Source organism: Staurois parvus, unplaced genomic scaffold (assembly GCF_062004578.1).
Source record: "Staurois parvus isolate SC_StPar_1 unplaced genomic scaffold, SC_StPar_1.0 ptg000756l, whole genome shotgun sequence".
NCBI lineage: Eukaryota > Metazoa > Chordata > Amphibia > Anura > Ranidae > Staurois > Staurois parvus.
Genome location: NW_028318552.1, coordinates 152,129 through 171,849, shown reverse-complemented (window position 1 = coordinate 171,849; position 19,721 = coordinate 152,129). Strand labels below are relative to the sequence as shown.

Sequence of the window (19,721 nt, the reverse complement as noted above, 5' to 3'; positions counted from 1 at the left end):
CCCCTGTGTCCTTGCCCAAACTCAAAAAAGCCTATGAAAAAGGTACCAGGGGCATCTCATGGGGCCCTCTATTGACCCCGGGCCCTCGGGCAGTGCCGAGTTTCCAAATGGTCAGTCCGCCCCTGCCGTTGACATCATTAGTTGTTAGGAACTCAGAGGTGCCTCCAACCTGATGGCATTTTTAACAACCATTGCCAGCAAGAAGTTGTCATGTTTTTAAAACTTACACTCATTAACCATCATTTTTTTTGCCTCTACAGTATGGATTTAGAAACATATACACACGTTTTGGCTTTTCTTTCTGCTATTCACAATGTTAACCAGAATCCAGACATTTTGCCCAATATTACACTGGGATTTCATGTTCTAGATTCATGTTTACATCCTAGTATGGCTGTAAGGAATGTTCTAAGCATTTTATCTGGACCACAGAAGACAGTCCCTAACTACGTATATTCTGGAGAAGGTCAACTGGTTGGTTTTATTGGAGATCTTTTTTCAGTGACAACAATTCCAATGGCACAAATACTCGGAATCTATGGATATACACAGGTAGGTGCTAAGCCTTTTATCTTCACCATCAGGATTACCCAATGGACAATTCTAATAAAGCACTGCCACAATGATAGGGAATTCATTTATTACCATGCCACAGTGCAAGTATTTTTTTTAACTCCTTCATTCCCCCATATATTCTTATTCCTTTGTAAAGAAGAGCGCATCTAATCTGATAACCTACGTAGCTTTCTCTCCAATTACATAATCCTTACTGCCCAGGACTGCATTGGTAGTTTCCTAACTAGCAGCCTAAGTGGAAGTTATCACCATTAGCAGCCGTATTTAAGTGTATCCTTTCCAGATACCTTGGTTCAGCTCAAATGAACATCTATTTAGTTTACCCACTTGCTGAACTGAACAAGCAAAAAAAGTCCAAATCTATGATCTGGCAGCTCAGCCCTATTAACAAACTAAGATTGAATTGCAGTGCTGGGGTATATACAGGGGCGGGCTGACCATTTGGACACTCGGGCACTGCCCGAGGGCCCAGGGTCAGTAGGGGGCCCCATAAGATGCCCCTGGTACCTTTTTCATAGGCTTTTTTGAGTTTGGGCAAGGACACAGGGGCCCCATGTGTCCTCCCCGGACCCTGCATTCCCTATATCCGGTCTCCCTGGACCCTGCATTCCCTATATCTGGTTTCCCAGGACCCTGCATTCACTATATCCGGTCTCCCCAGACCCTGCATTCCCTATATCCGGTCTCCCTGGACCCTGCATTCCCTATATCTGGTTTCCCAGGACCCTGCAATCACTATATCTGATCTCCCCGGACCCTGCATTCACTATATCTGGTCTCTCCGGACCCCGCATTCACTATATCTGGTCTCCCCGGACCCTGCATTCACTATATCTGGTCACCCCGGACCCCGCATTCACTATATCTGGTCTCCCACAGAACACACAACATGGAAATGCAATTATTTTAGTAAATATAAACTGCTAAATACCTTTTCTCATCAGCAGTTAGAGCAGTCTTTGTGACTTCAGCAGAGCACTGGTTAAAGCTTGTAGGAGGAGTTTTCTTTCTGCTCTAAGAGGACCTCTCTAGCAATACACCAAACTGAGCATGTGCATGTGACCAGGGGTTCAGTCTGTATCAGGTGGTCATTTCAAGAAGTGGAGGATCAGAGAAGACAGGATCAAACAGCCTTTTTACACAATGCTGACGATTAACCCCTTAGGTCCCACAGTGAGTATAACAAGCACGCTTTACTGCATCTACAGACTGATTGTACTGTTGGGGGTTTAGGAACACTTTAACATTAAATCAACAAAGTGCCCTATTCACCCAGACTTTTCTGGATAGTCTTAGGCTGACTAAGGACTATCCCACTTCTGAACTCTATTCACATTTAGATATGCTCTATAACTGACCTTTGGGGGGCACTAATGTCAAAAGTAGAACAGAGCAGGGGTGGACTGACAACTCATGGGGCCCCCAGGCAATAGGGGATCATGGGGCCCCTGTGTCCTTGCTCAAACTCAAAAAAGCCTATGAAAAAGGTACCTGGGGCATCTCATGGGGCCCCCTACTGACCCTGGGTCCTCGGGCAGTGCCCGAGTTTCCAAATGGTCAGTCCGCAGTCCGCCCCTGGAACAGAGACTTCCCTTCTGATTTCCCAGAAAAAGTTTTACAAGTAAAATCAGAAGGATTCTTGTGAAGGAAACATGGCGGGACACTCCATTCAAAATCATCAATAGGAAAATGTCTCCCACTTTAAAAGAATTGATGCCCACTTTAAGAGGAGCTTCTTCTTCCAGCTGCCCAAAAGGTGCCCTACAGTGGTCTTTGATATCACATTGCTTTTGGACTTGGCCAATGATTTCTGCCTTTTGGACACAGGTTGTGATATATACTGTACACCTAGGGTTCTTGCTTCAACTCCTCTCGTTGATCTTCTCCTCATACTTTTTAGTTATGAAACAACAAAGCTGTCCACCATACTGCCCCGTACTACATCACCGACCTAATATCCAAGTACTGCCCAACACGCACACTCCGCTCCTCACAAGACCTCCTTCTCTCTAGTTCCCTGGTCTCCTCCTCCCATGCCCGCCTCCAGGACTTCTCCAGGGTGTCACCCATCCTCTGGAACTCCCTGCCCCAACCCATCAGATTATCACCTACTCTCCTCTCCTTTAGGCGCACCCTGAAAACCCATATCTTCAGGGAAGCCTACCCCACCCCCTCCTAACCTGCCGACCTCCCCCACTCTTCCTACCACTCCATCCCCCACAGCTATCTCCTCCTGTGCCACCATCCCCTCCCTCCTAGATTGTAAGCTCGAAAGAGCAGGGCCCTCGATCCCCTCATGTTTTGCATTGTATTGGTATTGTTCTGTCACATGTTCTGTACCCCTTTGTAATGTACAACGCTGAGCGAACTATTGGCGCTTTATAAATACTGTATAATAATAATAATATCTATGCAGAAGAATCTGTTTAGGGCAGTGGTTCTCAACCTTCCTAATGCCGTGACCCTTTAATACAGTTCCTCATGTTGTGGTGACCCCCAACCATAAAATTATTTACCCAGTAATTATAATTCATGAGTGTCGTTTTACCTCCAATACTGCTTCTTTCAACACAGTAGCTGCTTTTAACAGAGTAGCTGCTTTCAACACAGCAGCTGCTTTCTACACAGTAGCTGCTCTTTACACATTGGAAATATGTGTTTTCTGATGGTCTTAGGGGACCCCTGTGAAAGGGTCGTTTGACCCCCAAAGGGATCGCGACCCACAGGTTGAGAACCACTGGTTTAGGGGCTCTGAGTGGCTATAAATCTGTCTAGTTACCACCAGACACAGTATTATACATGCCTGTCATGTGCCTCACTCACCATCTTTCAAGATGTAATAAAAGACCTCAAACGGTAGTTTCTATGAGAAAAACTGGATGCCAAAATGCAAAAAATGCAGACCATCCATTTCTTCAGGAGATGGAAAAAAAAATTCAGTAGTTAATGTCTTTATTCAGAAACACAATCTGTTATGCAAAAGCCAGACTTACTCAGTGCAAGGGTAAGGGGTGGACGGCTGCCCTGGGTGCAATAGCTCACTATAGGGATGGGGTCACCTTACTTCTGTTACAAGGCTGGCAGGAGTAGTGATAGTGGCAGTGATTTTGACACGTGAGTGGCTGCTGGGCTTGTGATCTCCTAAGCTGGCACATCATGGGGGAAGGGGGGGTAATTTGGAATCTTTGCTCTGGGTGCTGAATGACCTTGCCCCAGCACTGGACTTATTAACACCTTGGGAGTCCTGAAAGTAGACTCAACTTTTCTCTGTACTATGGTCATGGTCACCGATGGCCAGTTTTTATGTTTCTCTATATTCATGGTTCTCTTTTTTCGGCTCTCAATTTTTTACCAACAGCGATTTACAGTAGGACTCAATTTACAGCATCACCTGGTCTTGCTGTATCCCTGCAGTTTTACATATACTAAGAAGAAGTTGAAGCTCTCACTTTCCCCCCCAGACTGATACAGTGGTTGGGGTACATTTCTGAAGGTGCCCTGACCAAGGGGTGAACATAGTTGTTTTTTTAAGTGTAATGGCTTATGCGGTAATATTGCTATAGCTTATTTTTGTATGTTTCAGAAACCTAGTTTCTGTATTTTAACCCCCTGGCGCTGGCGCCTCCCCGGCCCTTTAAGGGTTTCAGAAGCTGGGAGGCGGGGCAGGGTTTTAAGGTCATGTGCGTCACGGCGGTCACACGATCGAGAAAGGTCCCCGATCAAAAGAGGAGATCGGGACCTTTCTGTGCTCTCAGCACATATGTTTTCTTAATTGCGCGCAAATGTGCAGCCGCTCGGCGTCAAGGCCCAGACGCCAGGAGGTCGCACATTTGCGCGCGGCCGGTGTGAAGAGGTTGAAGGAAAAAAAAATTAAAAACACCTTATTCAGAAAACATAACCTTAGGGCATACTTAGTGGCCAAAGCCTTGACTAGGAGCTATGGTGACTTCTGCTAAACACACGCATTATAACAGTCATCAAACAGTTGTTCTCAATTCCAATCAGCACCAGGACAGGTCTCCTAGAGCCAGGGAGAACATGCCAAATTGCCCCCCCCTTCCCCAAGATGTATGAGCATGTTTCAGCAAAAAATCCCCCCTCCCACAAAAAAGAATTGAACACGAATGTGCATGCTTACCCCCTAAGCATAAATTCCCCCTCCTCCCAGTACAAATCCACAATTGAAATCTCCCCTATCATGGCAAAAATATTTGCCGTCCGCCCAGCTGAAATCCTCTCTATCCCCACAATCCCTCCCAAATTACCACTCCTAGCATTCCTCCCCAAATTTCCCCTCTTAGAACCATTCTTACCCCTGCCTCCCCCCAAATTCCGACCCCAAACACAAATTCCCTCTCCCAGGTGGTGCTCCCCCACCTTACATGATACCACAATGCCCAGGCAGTCGCCCCTCCTGCCCACTTGTTGTCCCGGCCCCTGGTTCCAGTAGACTATTCAGTTCTTTAAGACAGGTGGATCATTTTTCAGATGGCAGTATAGCAGCAGCTGACATGAATTCAGGACATGCATTCATATATCCTCCTGATGCCTTTTTCGTTGTTTTTTTTTTCTTTTCACCACTCGTTTCTGATTATTGGATGAGACTGCTGGCCAAGGTCCAAGGTGCACAGGACATTGTGGGTGGGAACAGGGGCATATATACCGCGAGGCAAACAAGGCGTTTGCCTAAGGAGGCAATTTTTAGGGGGTTGGGACCGCCCCCCCGGAAGAAAGGACCCGGTGAGCAGTGACAGACAGAGCCATGCAGGGCCACCATCAGAGGGGTAACACTGGTACTCCTGTAAGTTGGCCCGGACAGCAGGAGGATCGGTGTGGTGGGGGAGAGCAGTTGCAGAAGGATGCCCTGTGTATTTCTTCCTCTAGCACAGTGGTTCTTAATCTTGTTGGAGGTACTGAACCCCACCAGTTTCATATGCGCATTCACCGAACCCTTCTTAATTGGAGAAATAAAATATGATTTTTAAAATTCAAAACATAGGTATATATTTATACATAGGTGCACAAAATGAACAAAACCGTTAAGAACAAAGAACAAAACCATTAAAACATGATTTTCACACAAAAACAAAAACATAATAATGAATATTTACTGCACGAATCATATGAGTCGGGTGTGGGTCTTCACCTCTGCTGAACCCGCGAGACTGACTCACCGAACCCCTGGGGTTCGATCGAACCCAGGTTAAGAACCACTGCTCTAGCAGCTGAAAGCTGGTTTGAGGTTTCTCCCCCTCTCCCTCCCTACGGCTTTCTGCTGCTGGAGGGAGAGGCAGACCTGGCCAGATGGAGGGGGTGCCCTGGTGTTCCTGAGTGGCCGCTCTCCACTGAGCTCCTTCCCCCACCCACACTCAGAGCCAGGACCAGGGGACAGTCTGGAGCAGCGAGAGGAGAAGTGGTGGAGAGGAAAGAGCGTGGAGGAGGTGAGCTGTGATGTGTTCTCTGGGCTCTCCCTCCTGTCGTCCATCCAGCACATGATACACTGATAGATCGTATGGGACTGCACACACAGAGGAAGATTACCACCCCCTGCCCACATTTACTGCTGCCCGGAGATCATCAGCCCTTGAAAGAGGGGGGGGGGGTAATTATACTGTGTTTGTGTGCAGTCCCATACGATCTGAGAAAGAGAGAGGGAAGAGAGAGAGAGAGGGAAGAGAGAGAGAGAGGAGGAAGAGAGGGAGATAAGAAGGAAAAGAGAGAGGGGGAAGAGAGAGAGAGGGAAGAGAGAGAGAGGGAAGGCGGGAGAGAGAGAGGGAACAGAGGGAGGGAATAGAGAGGGAAGAGAGAGAGAGAAGAGGGAGGGGGAAGAGAGAGAGGGGGGGAGAGAAGAGGGAAAAGAGAGGGGGGGGAGAGAAGAGAGGAAGGGAAGAGGGGGGAGAGAGAGAGGAAAGAGAGGGAGGGAATAGAGAGAGAGGGAAGAGAGAGAGAGAAGAGAGAGGGGGAAGAGAGAGAGGGGGAGGGTAGAGAGAGGGGGAAGAGAGAAAGGGGAAGAGAGAGATAGGGAAGAGAGAGATAGGGAAGAGATAGAGGAAAGAGAGAGGGAAGAGAGAGAAGGGGGTGAGAGAGATAAGAGAGGGAAGAGAGAAAGGGAAGAGAGAGAGAGAGAGGGAAGAAAGAGAGGGGGAAGAGAGAGATAGGGAAGAGAAGGGGAAGAGAGAGAGAGGGAAGAGAGAGAAGGGGAAGAGAGAGAGAGGTAAGAGAGGGGAGAGAGAAAGGGAAGAGAGAGAGGGGGAGAGAGAGAGAGAGAGAGAGAGAGAGAGAGAGAGGAGGAAGAGTGGGAGATTATTGGGAAAAGAGAGAGGGGGAAGAGAGAGATGGAAGAGAAGGGGAAGAGAGAGAGGGAAGAGAGAGAGGGGAGAGAGAGGAGGAAGAGAGAGACGGAAGAGAAGGGGAAGAGAGAGAAGAGAGGGAAGAGAGAGAGAAGAGAGGGAAGATAAGGGGAAGAGAGAGAGGGGGGGGAGAGAGAGAAGGAAGAGAGAGAGGGAAGAGAGAGAAGGAGAAGAGAGAGAGAAGAGAAGAGAGGGAAGAGAGAGAGAGGGAAGAGAGAGAGAGGGAAGAGAGAGAGAGGGAAGAGAGAGAGGGAAGAGAAGGGGAAGAGAGAGAGAGAGAGGGAAGAGAGAGAGGAAAGAGAAGGGGAAGAGAGAGAGGGAAGAGAGAGAAGGAGAAGAGAGGGAGAGAGGGGGAAGAAAGAGAGAGAGAAACGAGAGAGGGGGGAGAGAGGGAGGGAAGAGAGAAAGAGAGGGAAGAGAGAGAGAAAGAGAGGGAGCGAGAGAAGATGGGGGAAGAGAGAAAGAGAGGGAAGAGAGAGAGAAAGAGAGGGAGCGAGAGAAGAGGGGGGAAGAGAGAGAGAGAGAATCATATACACACACACACACTCATTGAATTCTATCGGTCTCCCATTGAGGGGCGGGGGGGGCACACAATTTTCGTGTTGCCTAGGGCAGCACAAAACCTAAATACACTACTGGGTGAGAACCAAAATTCTCGCAGTGCAAACTTTGCCAACATTTCATGTTCGAGGAGAACTTGGAAGTTCATTGCAAATTCATCATCATACAAATCCAATTTGTATTCCTTCAGCACAGTTGTTGTAACCAATATTTGTAAATGATAAAAATACAAATAAAGATATTGAAAAAACTATTGTATGTAAAGACTTTAGTTGGCTTTTTCAATTTAACTTTTTAGAAATATTTTTTAATATTGGCTACAAACATGGAAGATAATGACTGTTTTCCTGTTTTAAAGATCAGTTATGGAGCTACGGACTATTCTCTGACCAATAGACTTCTGTATCCTCGTGTATTCCGGACAGTTCAGAATGACCATGTGCATTATATGGCTGTAACTAAGTTGCTGAAACATTTCGGCTGGACGTGGGTTGGAATATTTGCATCACAAGATGATGCCGGAGACAAAGATAAAGAGATATTAGTAAAGTACATGAGAAGTCATGGTATTTGTGTTAATTATACAATATCATTCGGGCCTGTTATGCTTAATTATGACAAGTGTGCAATAGACAGTTTAGGAAACAATATTTTTAAAGTCATTACATCATCCAGTGCTAAAGTAATTGTGCTCTGTGGATCTTATATCAGTCACGAACTATTTGAGACATTTTTTAATAAGCATTTTGATTTGTATTATGCTATCTATGATAAAACATTTATTGTTCCTCCTCTGAGGTCTCACAGACTTTCTTTATTTATTCCAGTAACTGGCTTTAATGGAAGCTTCGCTGTTGAACTATTCCCACTATTCCTTCCAAATAAAGAAACGTTTTTTGATGGTATTGAAAACATGTATACCAAAAATATTTCAGCACTTTCCTTTTATATTTTATCAATTGCGAAGTGTATGTCTGCAAACAAAGAAAACAAAAACAGTACTATAGTATGTCCAATATGTACCAGGAATGGTTGTATGGGAAAACAAATGTATCCAAATTTATTTCATTTTGTGCACCAAGGCCTCAGTCCACGAATTTATTATGCGGTAGAAGTTATGGCCAAAGCATTGCATGATGTGAATCTATACCTAAAAACAAAATTGCAGCAAAAGCAGCCTTATTATTACAGACATATGGTATAGTACAATATTTTCTTAGGGAATTAAGGGCATTTATAAAATAATACTTTGCTTGAATTGCATTTAAAATGTAACGTAAAAAAGTGGAACAGTGACATTTCAAATCTTCAACCCGTTTACTGAAAAAAAGGGGGAAAAAATGGAAAAAAAAAATATATATATATATATACACATATCAATGTTTGGTCTGCAGCAGAATGCTTTGTGGAGAAAGTTAACATAATACAGTGAAATTTCAAATCTTCAACCCCTTTACTGAAACAAAAGGAAAAAAACATGTGTATATATATCTATATATATAGATATATACAGTATATAGATATATATCTATATATATATGGATATATATATATTTAACATACAGTGTGTGTGTGTATGTACAGTGGGGCAAAAAAGTATTTAGTCCCCACCAATTGTGCAAGTTCTCCCACTTACAAAGATGAGAGAGGCCTGTAATTGGCATCATAGGGAGACCTCAACTATGAGAGACAAAATGAGAAAACAAATCCAGACAATCACATTGGCTGATTTGGAAAGAATTTATTTGCAAATTATGGTGGAAAATAATTATTTGGTCAATATCAAAAGTTCATCTCAATACTTTGTTATATATCCTTTGTTGGCAATGACAGAGGTCAAACGTTTCCTGTAAGTCTTCACAAGGTTGGCACACACTGTTGCTGGTATGTTGGCCCATCCTCCATGCAGATCTCCTCTAGAGCAGTGATGTTTTGGGGCTGTCGCTGGGCAACACGGACTTTCAACTCCCTCCAAAGGTTTTCTATGGGGTTGAGATCTGGAGACTGGCTAGGCCACTGCAGGACCTTGAAATGCTTCTTACCAAGTCACTCCTTCGTTGCCCGGGTGGTATGTTTGGGATCATTGTCAAGTTGGAAGACCCAGCCACATTTCATCTTCAATGCCCTTGCTGATGGAAGGAGGTTTGCACTCAAAATCTCACGATACATGGCCCCATTCATTCTGTCCTGTACATGGATCAGTCATCCTGGTCCCTTTTGCGGAGAAACAGCCCCAAAACATGATGTTGCCACCCCCATGCTTCACAGTAGGTATGGTGTTCTTTGGATGCAACTCAGCATTCTCTCTCCTCCAAACATGACAAGTTGTGTTTCTACCAAACTGTTCTATTTTGGTTTCATCTGACCATATGACATTCTCCCAATCCTCTTCTGGATCATCCAAATGCTCTCTAGCAAACTTCAGACGGGCCCGGACATGTACTGGCTTAAGCAGGGGGACACGTCTGGCACTGCAGGATCTGAGTCCCTGGCGGCGTAGTGTGTTACTGATGGTAGCCTTTGTTACGTTGGTCCCAGCTCTCTGCAGGTCATTCACTAGGTCCCCACGTGTGGTCCTGGGATTTTTGCTCACCGTTGTTGTGATCATTTTGACCCCACGGGGTGAGATCTTGCGTGGAGCCCCAGATCGAGGGAGATTATCAGTGGTCTTGTATGTCTTCCATTTTCTAATTATTGCTCCCACAGTTGATTTGTTCACACCAAGCTGCTTGCCTATTGCAGATTCAGTCTTCCCAGCCTGGTGCAGGTCTACAATTTTGTTTCTGGTGTCCTTCGACAGCTCTTTGGTCTTCACCATAGTGGAGTTTGGAGTGTGAATGTTTGAGGTTGTGGACAGGTGTCTTTTATACTGATAACAAGTTCAAACAGGTGCCATTGATACAGGTAATGAGTGCAGGACAGAGGAGCCTCTTAAAGAAGAAGGTACAGGTCTGTGAGAGCCAGAAATCTTGCTTGTTTGTAGGTGACCAAATACTTATTTTCCACCATAATTTGTAAATAAATTCTTTCCAGATCAGCCAATGTGATTGTCTGGATTTGTTTTCTCATTTTGTCTCTCATAGTTGAGGTCTCCCTATGATGCCAATTACAGGCCTCTCTCATCTTTGTAAGTGGGAGAACTTGCACAATTGGTGGGGACTAAATACTTTTTTGCCCCACTGTATATAGTGCACATTGCAACTGCCAGGTTCGAGGTAGAGCAAGGTTCCCAAGAGAACCTCACGATCAGTACCATGAATGTGGTGACCCAATTTTGATCCTTTTTATATAGTATAAGCCTTGTGTTAGGCGACATGAAGAGGCACGCTGACATCCTGTATCTAACAATGTTGTTGTCTTTTGCCCTTGCAGCAGATCAACCAAGACTTGAACATCCAGCTGCTGAAAGATGGCTACCGATTACTTTTTTGCTCCACTGTATATATATTTAACATACAGTGTGTGTGTGTATGTATGTATCTATGTATATATATATATAGAGATAAAAAAAAAAATATATATATATATATATATAGAGATGAGCGAATCGAAGTAGGCGAAGTGGAATTCGTTTCGAATATTAGGAAAATTTCGATTCGCGTCGAATCCGAAAATAAGCAGACTTTGGATGCGCGAATCTAAATTTTTCCTAAAATGGCGGCGACATGTGCGGCGACGGAGCGGGGATGTCTGGGAAGGCGCGCAGACAAGGCGCGCTGACCCATAATGCATTCATTCATGACATGTGATCGCATTAGCCAATCAGCAGCCAGCCAGCCAGCACTGTGTAATGGTCGAGCTATAAATAGCGGCCATTTTAGAATTCTCCATTTGCCTCCAGTCATTCAACAGAGGCAGACCTGGCTGTATGCAGGGAGAGAGTTAGGGCCACAGAAACGTTACTTAGGGCCACAGAAACGTTACTTAGGGACACAGAAACGTTACTTAGGGACAGAGAAACGTTAGTTAGGGCCACAGAATCGTTAGTTAGGGCCACAGAAACGTTACTTAGGGACACAGAATTGTTACTCAGGGACAGACAGAATTGTTACTGAGGGATACAGAATCGTTACTTAGGGCCACAGAAACGTTACTTAGGGCCACAGAATTGTTACTTAGGGACAGACACAGAATTGTTACTGAGGGACACAGATTTGTTACTGAGGGCCACAGAATCGTTACTTAGGGCCACAGAATTGTTACTTAGGGACAGACACAGAATTGTTACTGAGGGCCACAGAATCGTTACTTAGGGCCACAGAATTGTTACTTAGGGACAGACACAGAATTGTTAGTGAGGGACACAGATTTGTTACTGAGGGCCACAGAATCGTTAGTTAGGGCCACAGAAACGTTACTTAGGGCCACAGAATTGTTACTTAGGGACAGACACAGAATTGTTATTGAGGGACACAGAATTGTTACTGAGGGCCACAGAACCGTTACTTAGGGCCACAGAAACGTTACTTAGGGCCACAGAATTGTTACTTAGGGACAGACACAGAATTGTTATTGAGGGACACAGAATTGTTACTGAGGGCCACAGAACCGTTACTTAGGGCCACAGAACCGTTACTTAGGGCCACAGAAACGTTACTTAGGGACAGACACAGAATTGTTACTGAGGGACACAGATTTGTTACTGAGGGCCACAGAAACGTTACTTAGGGCCACAGAATCGTTACTTAGGGCCACAGAAACGTTACTTAGGGCCACAGAAACGTTACTTAGGGCCACAGAATTGTTACTTAGGGACAGACACAGAATTGTTACTGAGGGCCACAGAATTGTTACTGAGGGCCACAGAACCGTTACTTAGGGCCACAGAAACGTTACTTAGGGCTACAGAAACGTTACTTAGGGCTACAGAAACGTTACTTAGGGCCACAGAATCGTTACTTAGGGACACAGAAATGTTACTTAGGGCCACAGAAACTTTACTTAGGGCCACAGAATTGTTACTTAGGGACAGACACAGAATTGTTACTGAGGGATACAAAATTGTTACTGAGGGACACAGAACCGTTACTTAGGGCCACAGAAACGTTACTTAGGGCAACAGAAACGTTACTTAGGGCCACAGAATCGTTACTCAGGGACAGACACAGAATTCTTACTCAGGGACAGACACAATATTGTTACTCAGGGACACAGAATTGTTACTGAGGGACACAGAATTGTTACTCAGGGACACAGAATTGTTACTGAGGGACACAGAATTGTTACTGAGGGACACAGAATTGTTACTGAGGGACACAGAATTGTTACTCAGGGACAGACACAGAATTGTTACTCAGGGACAGACACATAATTGTTACTGAGGGACACAGAATTGTTACTGAGGGCCACAGAACTGTTACTTAGGGCCACAGAAACGTTACTCAGGGACACAGAATTGTTACTCAGGGACAGACACAGAATTGTTACTCAGGGACAGACACAGAATTGTTACTGAGGGACACAGAATTGTTACTGAGGGACACAGAATTGTTACTGAGGGCCACAGAACTGTTACTTAGGGCCACAGAAACGTTACTCAGGGACACAGAATTGTTAATCAGGGACAGACACAGAATTCTTACTCAGGGACAGACACAGAATTGTAACTCAGGGACACAGAATTGTTTCTGAGGGACACAGAATTGTTACTGAGGGACACAGAATTGTTACTGAGGGACAGACACAGAATTGTTACTCAGGGACAGACACAGAATTGTTACTGAGGGACACAGAATTGTTACTGAGGGCCACAGAACTGTTACTTAGGGCCACAGAAACCTTACTCAGGGACACAGAATTGTTACTCAGGGACAGACACAGAATTGTTACTCAGGGACAGACACAGAATTGTTACTGAGGGACACAGAATTGTTACTGAGGGACACAGAATTGTTACTGAGGGACACAGAATTGTTACTGAGGGCCACAGAACTGTTACTTAGGGCCACAGAAACATTACTCAGGGACACAGAATTGTTAATCAGGGACAGACACAGAATTCTTACTCAGGGACAGACACAGAATTGTTACTCAGGGACACAGAATTGTTACTGAGGGACACAGAATTGTTACTGAGGGCCACAGAATCGTTACTTAGGGCCACAGAAACGTTACTTAGGGCCACAGAAACGTTACTTAGGGCAACAGAAACGTTACTTAGGGCAACAGAAACGCTACTTAGGGACACAGAATTCTTACTCAGGGACAGACACAGAATTCTTACTCAGGGACAGACACAGAATTGTTACTCAGGGACACAGAATTGTTACTCAGGGACACAGAATTGTTACTGAGGGACACAGAATTGTTACTGAGGGACACAGAATTGTTACTGAGGGACAGACACAGAATTGTTACTGAGGGACACAGAATTGTTACTGAGGGACACAGAATTGTTACTGAGGGCCACAGAACTGTGTCTTAGGGCCACAGAAACGTTACTCAGGGACACAGAATTGTTACTCAGGGACAGACACAGAATTGTTACTCAGGGACACAGAATCGTTGAATTAAAGAGTATGTCAGACAACATGCAGAGGAGTGGCAGAGGAGGCAATGTTTTAGGAGCGAGCAGACGTGGCAGCAGAGGAAGGGGTCGAGGCAGCAGTATTCGCAGCCAGAGGCCAGTGCTCCCGGTGTCATCCAGTACAGTGAGGAAGAGCTAACAGAGGGCGGTCAGGAACGGGGGGAGACATCCGCCTCTTCAGCAGCCAGGCGAAGAAGTAGTGGCGAGGAGAGTGGCTCGGTAGCCGGTCTAGAGACAGGTCTGTCTCCTGACCCACACGCAGCCGAGGGGGCTAGTAGTGAGGCGGAGACCCTAATTGATGATGATGAGGCTGATCGCACTTGGCAGCCTCGTCGTCATCAGGCTATTGCTTCCGCATCATCAGGAGAAGAGGGTGGCAGCTTGGCAGCGAGCAAAACAGTCGGTGGGTTGTCTCCATCGCCACACTCTGCCATGTGCCACTTTCAGGTCTCCTCACACACTGCTGGTGTGTTCCATTTTTTGTCATAGGGTGCTGGCAGATTACGGGCCTCCCATAGCTGCTGCCAGGCCCCTAATCTGCCATGGGCCCCTGTACCGCCTCCTCATGCTGCTGCCAGGTCAACAGTGTCTCATGCCATGTGCCACTTTCAGGTCTCCTCACACTGCTGGTGTGTTCCATTTTTTGTCATAGGGTGCTGGCAGATTACGGGCCTCCCATAGCTGCTGCCAGGCCCCTAATCTGCCATGGGCCCCTATACCGCCTCCTCATGCTGCTGCAAAGTCCAGAGTCTCTCATGGGTCCCTGTACGGCCTCCCATTGCTGCTGTCTCCATCGCCACACTCTGCCATGTGCCACTTTCAGGTCTCCTCACACACTGCTGGTGTGTTCAATTTTTTTGACATAGGGTGCTGGCAGATTACGGGCCTCCCATAGCTGCTGCCAGGCCCCTAATCTGCCATGGGCCCCTATAGCGCCTCCTCATGCTGCTGCCAGGTCCAGAGTGTCTCATGGGTCCCTGTACGGCCTCCCATTGCTGCTGTCTCCATCGCCACACTCTGCCATGTGCCACTTTCAGGTCTCCTCACACTGCTGGTGTGTTCCATTTTTTGTCATAGGGTGCTGGCAGATTACGGGCCTCCCATAGCTGCTGCCAGGCCCCTAATCTGCCATGGGCCCCTGTACCGCCTCCTCATGCTGCTGCCAGGTCCACAGTGTCTCATGCCATGTGCCACTTTCAGGTCTCCTCACACACTGCTGGTGTGTTCAATTTTTTTGACATAGGGTGCTGGCAGATTACGGGCCTCCCATAGCTGCTGCCAGGCCCCTAATCTGCCATGGGCCCCTATAGCGCCTCCTCATGCTGCTGCCAGGTCCAGAGTGTCTCATGGGTCCCTGTACGGCCTCCCATTGCTGCTGTCTCCATCGCCACACTCTGCCATGTGCCACTTTCAGGTCTCCTCACACTGCTGGTGTGTTCCATTTTTTGTCATAGGGTGCTGGCAGATTACGGGCCTCCCATAGCTGCTGCCAGGCCCCTAATCTGCCATGGGCCCCTGTACCGCCTCCTCATGCTGCTGCCAGGTCCACAGTGTCTCATGCCATGTGCCACTTTCAGGTCTCCTCACACACTGCTGGTGTGTTCAATTTTTTTGACATAGGGTGCTGGCAGATTACGGGCCTCCCATAGCTGCTGCCAGGCCCCTAATCTGCCATGGGCCCCTGTACCGCCTCCTCATGCTGCTGCCAGGTCCACAGTGTCTCATGCCATGTGCCACTTTCAGGTCTCCTCACACACTGCTGGTGTGTTCCATTTTTTGTCATAGGGTGCTGGCAGATTACGGGCCTCCCATAGCTGCTGCCAGGCCCCTAATCTGCCATGGGCCCCTATACCGCCTCCTCATGCTGCTGCGAAGTCCAGAGTCTCTCATGGGTCCCTGTACGGCCTCCCATTGCTGCTGTCTCCATCGCCACACTCTGCCATGTGCCACTTTCAGGTCTCCTCACACACTGCTGGTGTGTTGAATTTTTTGACACAGGGTGCTGGCAGATTACGGGCCTCCCATAGCTGCTGCCAGGCCCCTAATCTGCCATGGGCCCCTATACTGCCTCCTCATGCTGCTGCCAAGTCCAGAGTCTGTCATGGGTCCCTGTACGGCCTCCCATTGCTGTTGTCTCCATCGCCACACTCTGCCATGTGCCACTTTCAGGTCTCCTCACACTGCTGGTATGTTGAATTTTCTGACATTGGGTGCTGGCAGATTACGGGCCTCCCATAGCTGCTGCCAGGCCCCTAATCTGCCATGGGCCCCTGTACCGCCTCCTCATGCTGCTGCCAGGTCCACAGTGTCTCATGCCATGTGCCACTTTCAGGTCTCCTCACACTGCTGGTGTGTTGAATTTTTTGACATAGGGTGCTGGCAGATTACGGGCCTCCCATAGCTGCTGCCAGGCCCCTAATCTGCCATGGGCCCCTATACCGCCCCCTCATGCTGCTGCCAAGTCCAGAGTCTGTCATGGGTCCCTGTACGGCCTCCCATTGCTGCTGTCTCTATCGCCACACTCTGCCATGTGCCACTTTCAGGTCTCCTCACACTGCTGGTGTGTTGAATTTTTTGACATTGGGTGCTGGCAGATTACGGGCCTCCCATAGCTGCTGCCAGGCCCCTAATCTGCCATGGGCCCCTGTACCGCCTCCTCATGCTGCTGCCAGGTCCACAGTGTCTCATGCCATGTGCCACTTTCAGGTCTCCTCACACTGCTGGTGTGTTCAATTTTTTGACATAGGGTGCTGGCAGATTACGGGCCTCCTATAGCTGCTGCCAGGCCCCCAATCTGCCATGGGCCCCTATACCGCCTCCTCATGCTGCTGCCAGGTCCAGAGTCTGTCATGGGTCCCTGTACGGCCTCCCTTTTGCTGCTGTCTCCATCGCCACACTCTGCCATGTGCCACTTTCAGGTCTCCTCACACACTGCTGGTGTGTTGAATTTTTTGACATAGGGTGCTGGCAGATTACGGGCCTCCCATTGCTGCTGCCAGGCCCGTAATCTGCCATGGGCCCCCGTACCGATTCCTCATGCTGTGACGTTGCAACAAGGTGGAATTCAACCCTACATATGTTAGACCGCCTTTACGAACAGCAAAAGGCCATCACAGATTTCCTGATGTTAAAAGCGGATAAAGGTACTCCCTGTGTAACTTAGATGTCAGCCATTGGCAGCTCATGCGTGACACCTGCCGCTTGCTCAGGCCCTTTGAGGAGGCCACGCTATTCGTGAGTCGGCAGGACTATGGGATGAACGACGTCATTCCTCTGTTGCACGTCCTGGAACAAATGCTGTTAACAATGGCTGGTCAGGGTGCGGTAGACGTGGCGCACAGATCTCAACGCCACATGACCCCTGTGGGGGCAGGACAGGAAGAAGAGGAGGAGGTAGAGGAGGACATTGGTGCTCAGGAATTATTGAGTGAAATGGGTGGTTTTTCCACTCAGCGGACAGGAGTGGAGGAGCAGGAGCATCTGGTAGAGGAGGAGGAAGAGGAGACAGAGGACCCAGACGCACCGTGGCAGTATGCTGTGGAGATGGAGGCAGGGAGTCCCTCGCATTCCTTGGCACAAATGGCGCATAGCATGCTCGCTTGCTTGCGTAGCGACAGCCGAATAATAACCATCAGACAGAGGGATGACTTTTGGCTGTCCACCTTGTTGGACCCTCGCTACCGTTCAAAAATGGTGGCCTTTTTCACACCTGCTGAGAGGGAGGCCAAAATAACGTACTATAAAAACCACCTATGTAGTCAGCTGGTCTCTGCCTTTCTGCGCCAACGTCCATCCTCAGACACTGTGGGCCCTGTGCGCTCGCGTTCCGCTGCCATGGCAGCAGGGGAGGGGTGGGGTGGTAGGAGCAGTAGCAGCTCCACCAGCAGCAGCTGCCTCAGTCTGCAGTCGATGATGAGTAGCTTTCTTCACCAGCGCAGTGAGGAAACTACTAACCAGCCGCAGCAGCAGCAGCAGCAGCATCAGGTGGACCTGGAGCAGGACCTCAAACAACAGGCTTAGGCCTAATTGGACAGCACCCTGCCAACCGAGGTAGACAATCCCCTTGACTACTGGGCAACGAAACTTGACCTTTGGCCCCAACTAGCTGAATTTGCCCTTGAAAGGCTGTCATGCCCGGCCAGTAGCGTGGCATCGGAGCGCGTGTTTAGTGCGGCAGGAGGTATTGCAACTCCGCGGAGGACACGACTGTCCACCCAAAGTGTGGAGAGACTGACGTTTGTGAAAATGAATCAGGCGTGGATTAGTCTGGATTTCAAACCACCAGTTCCTGACACAACTGACTAAATCCGCCATGAATCATGCCCCAAACATGTGCCACTTTCAGGTCTCCTCACACTGCTGGTGTGTTCCATTTTTTGTCATAGGGTGCTGGCAGATTACGGGCCTCCCATAGCTGCTGCCAGGCCCCTAATCTGCCATGGGCCCCTATACCGCCTCCTCATGCTGCTGCCAAGTCCAGAGTCTGTCATGGGTCCCTGTACGGCCTCCCATTGCTGCTGTCTCCATCGCCACACTCTGCCATGTGCCACTTTCAGGTCTCCTCACACTGCTGGTGGGTTCCATTTTTTGTCATAGGGTGCTGGCAGATTACGGGCCTCCCATAGCTGCTGCCAGGCCCCTAATCTGCCATGGGCCCCCGTACCGACTCCTCATGCTGCTGCCAGGCCCGTAATCTGTCATGGGCCCCTGTTGTCGCTTGTTGGCATCTTCCGCTCGTTCAGATGCTCCTTCTCCTGCTACTCCTCTTCACGGATTCCGTCAGTAGTCTTTCTTGGAATCCGTTTCCAAGAGACAACAGTTTGCGAGCACGCACCCGACGGTGCAGAAGCTGAATGTCCTCCTGTCCAAGTTGCTGCTGCCAGGCTCGTAATCTGTCATGCGCCCCTGTACCGCCTCCTCATGCTGCTGCCAGGTCCAGAGTCTCTCATGGGTCCCTGTACGGCCTCCCATTGCTGCTGCCAGGCCCGTAATCTGCCATGGGCCCCCGTACCAACTCCTCATGCTGCTGCCAGGCCCGTAATCTGTCATGGGCCCCTGTACCGCCTCCTCATGCTGCTGCCAGGTCCAGAGTGTGTCATGGGTCCCTGTATGGCCTCCCATTGCTGCTGTCTCCATCGCCACACTCTGCCATGTGCCACTTTCAGGTCTCCTCACACTGTTGGTGGTTTCCATTTTTGTCATAGGGTGCTGTATGGCCTCCCATTGCTGCTGCCTCCACCGCCACACTGTGGCTCCACACTCTGGTTTTGGCCCCGTGACTGCCCAAATGAGTGAAGTGTGCGGTGATTCTAAGATCGACGGCACTCATCTGCATGTCATACTGACTGACAGTATTATTTCTCTTCCCCAGCAGACTCCAAGGGCATTTAAATTAAAGGTACAGTGTTCTGCACTAATATAAAGTCTCTCTGAAGCCTAGAAACACCCTTTTATAAGTTAAATTTGCAGCGAATATATTCGACTCGAATCAAAATTTTTCCACGAATTCGCCGAATCAGACGAATCGAATTTTTGAATACTTCGCTCATCTCTATATATATATATATATATATATATACAGTGGATATAAAAAGTCTACACCCCCCTGTTAAAATATCAGGTTTCTGTGATGTAAAAAAATTAGAAAAAGATAAGTAATTTCAAAACTTTTTCCACATTTAATGTGACCTATACACTGTATAACTCAG

General features: G+C 47.9%; 1 protein-coding gene across 1 annotated transcript in view; it reads left to right on the top strand.

Moving 5' to 3' along the window:
• Positions 1 to 261: 261 nt before the first annotated feature.
• Positions 262 to 19,721, top strand: part of LOC149444987 (vomeronasal type-2 receptor 26-like) — a 45,523-nt gene continuing 26,063 nt past the window's right edge. The window contains exons 1-3 of the mRNA XM_089654330.1: positions 262 to 552; positions 7,846 to 8,169; positions 10,860 to 10,925. Of these exons, the coding sequence (XP_089510456.1) occupies positions 262 to 552; positions 7,846 to 8,169; positions 10,860 to 10,925 (681 nt within the window). The remainder of the gene's footprint in view (positions 553 to 7,845; positions 8,170 to 10,859; positions 10,926 to 19,721) is intronic.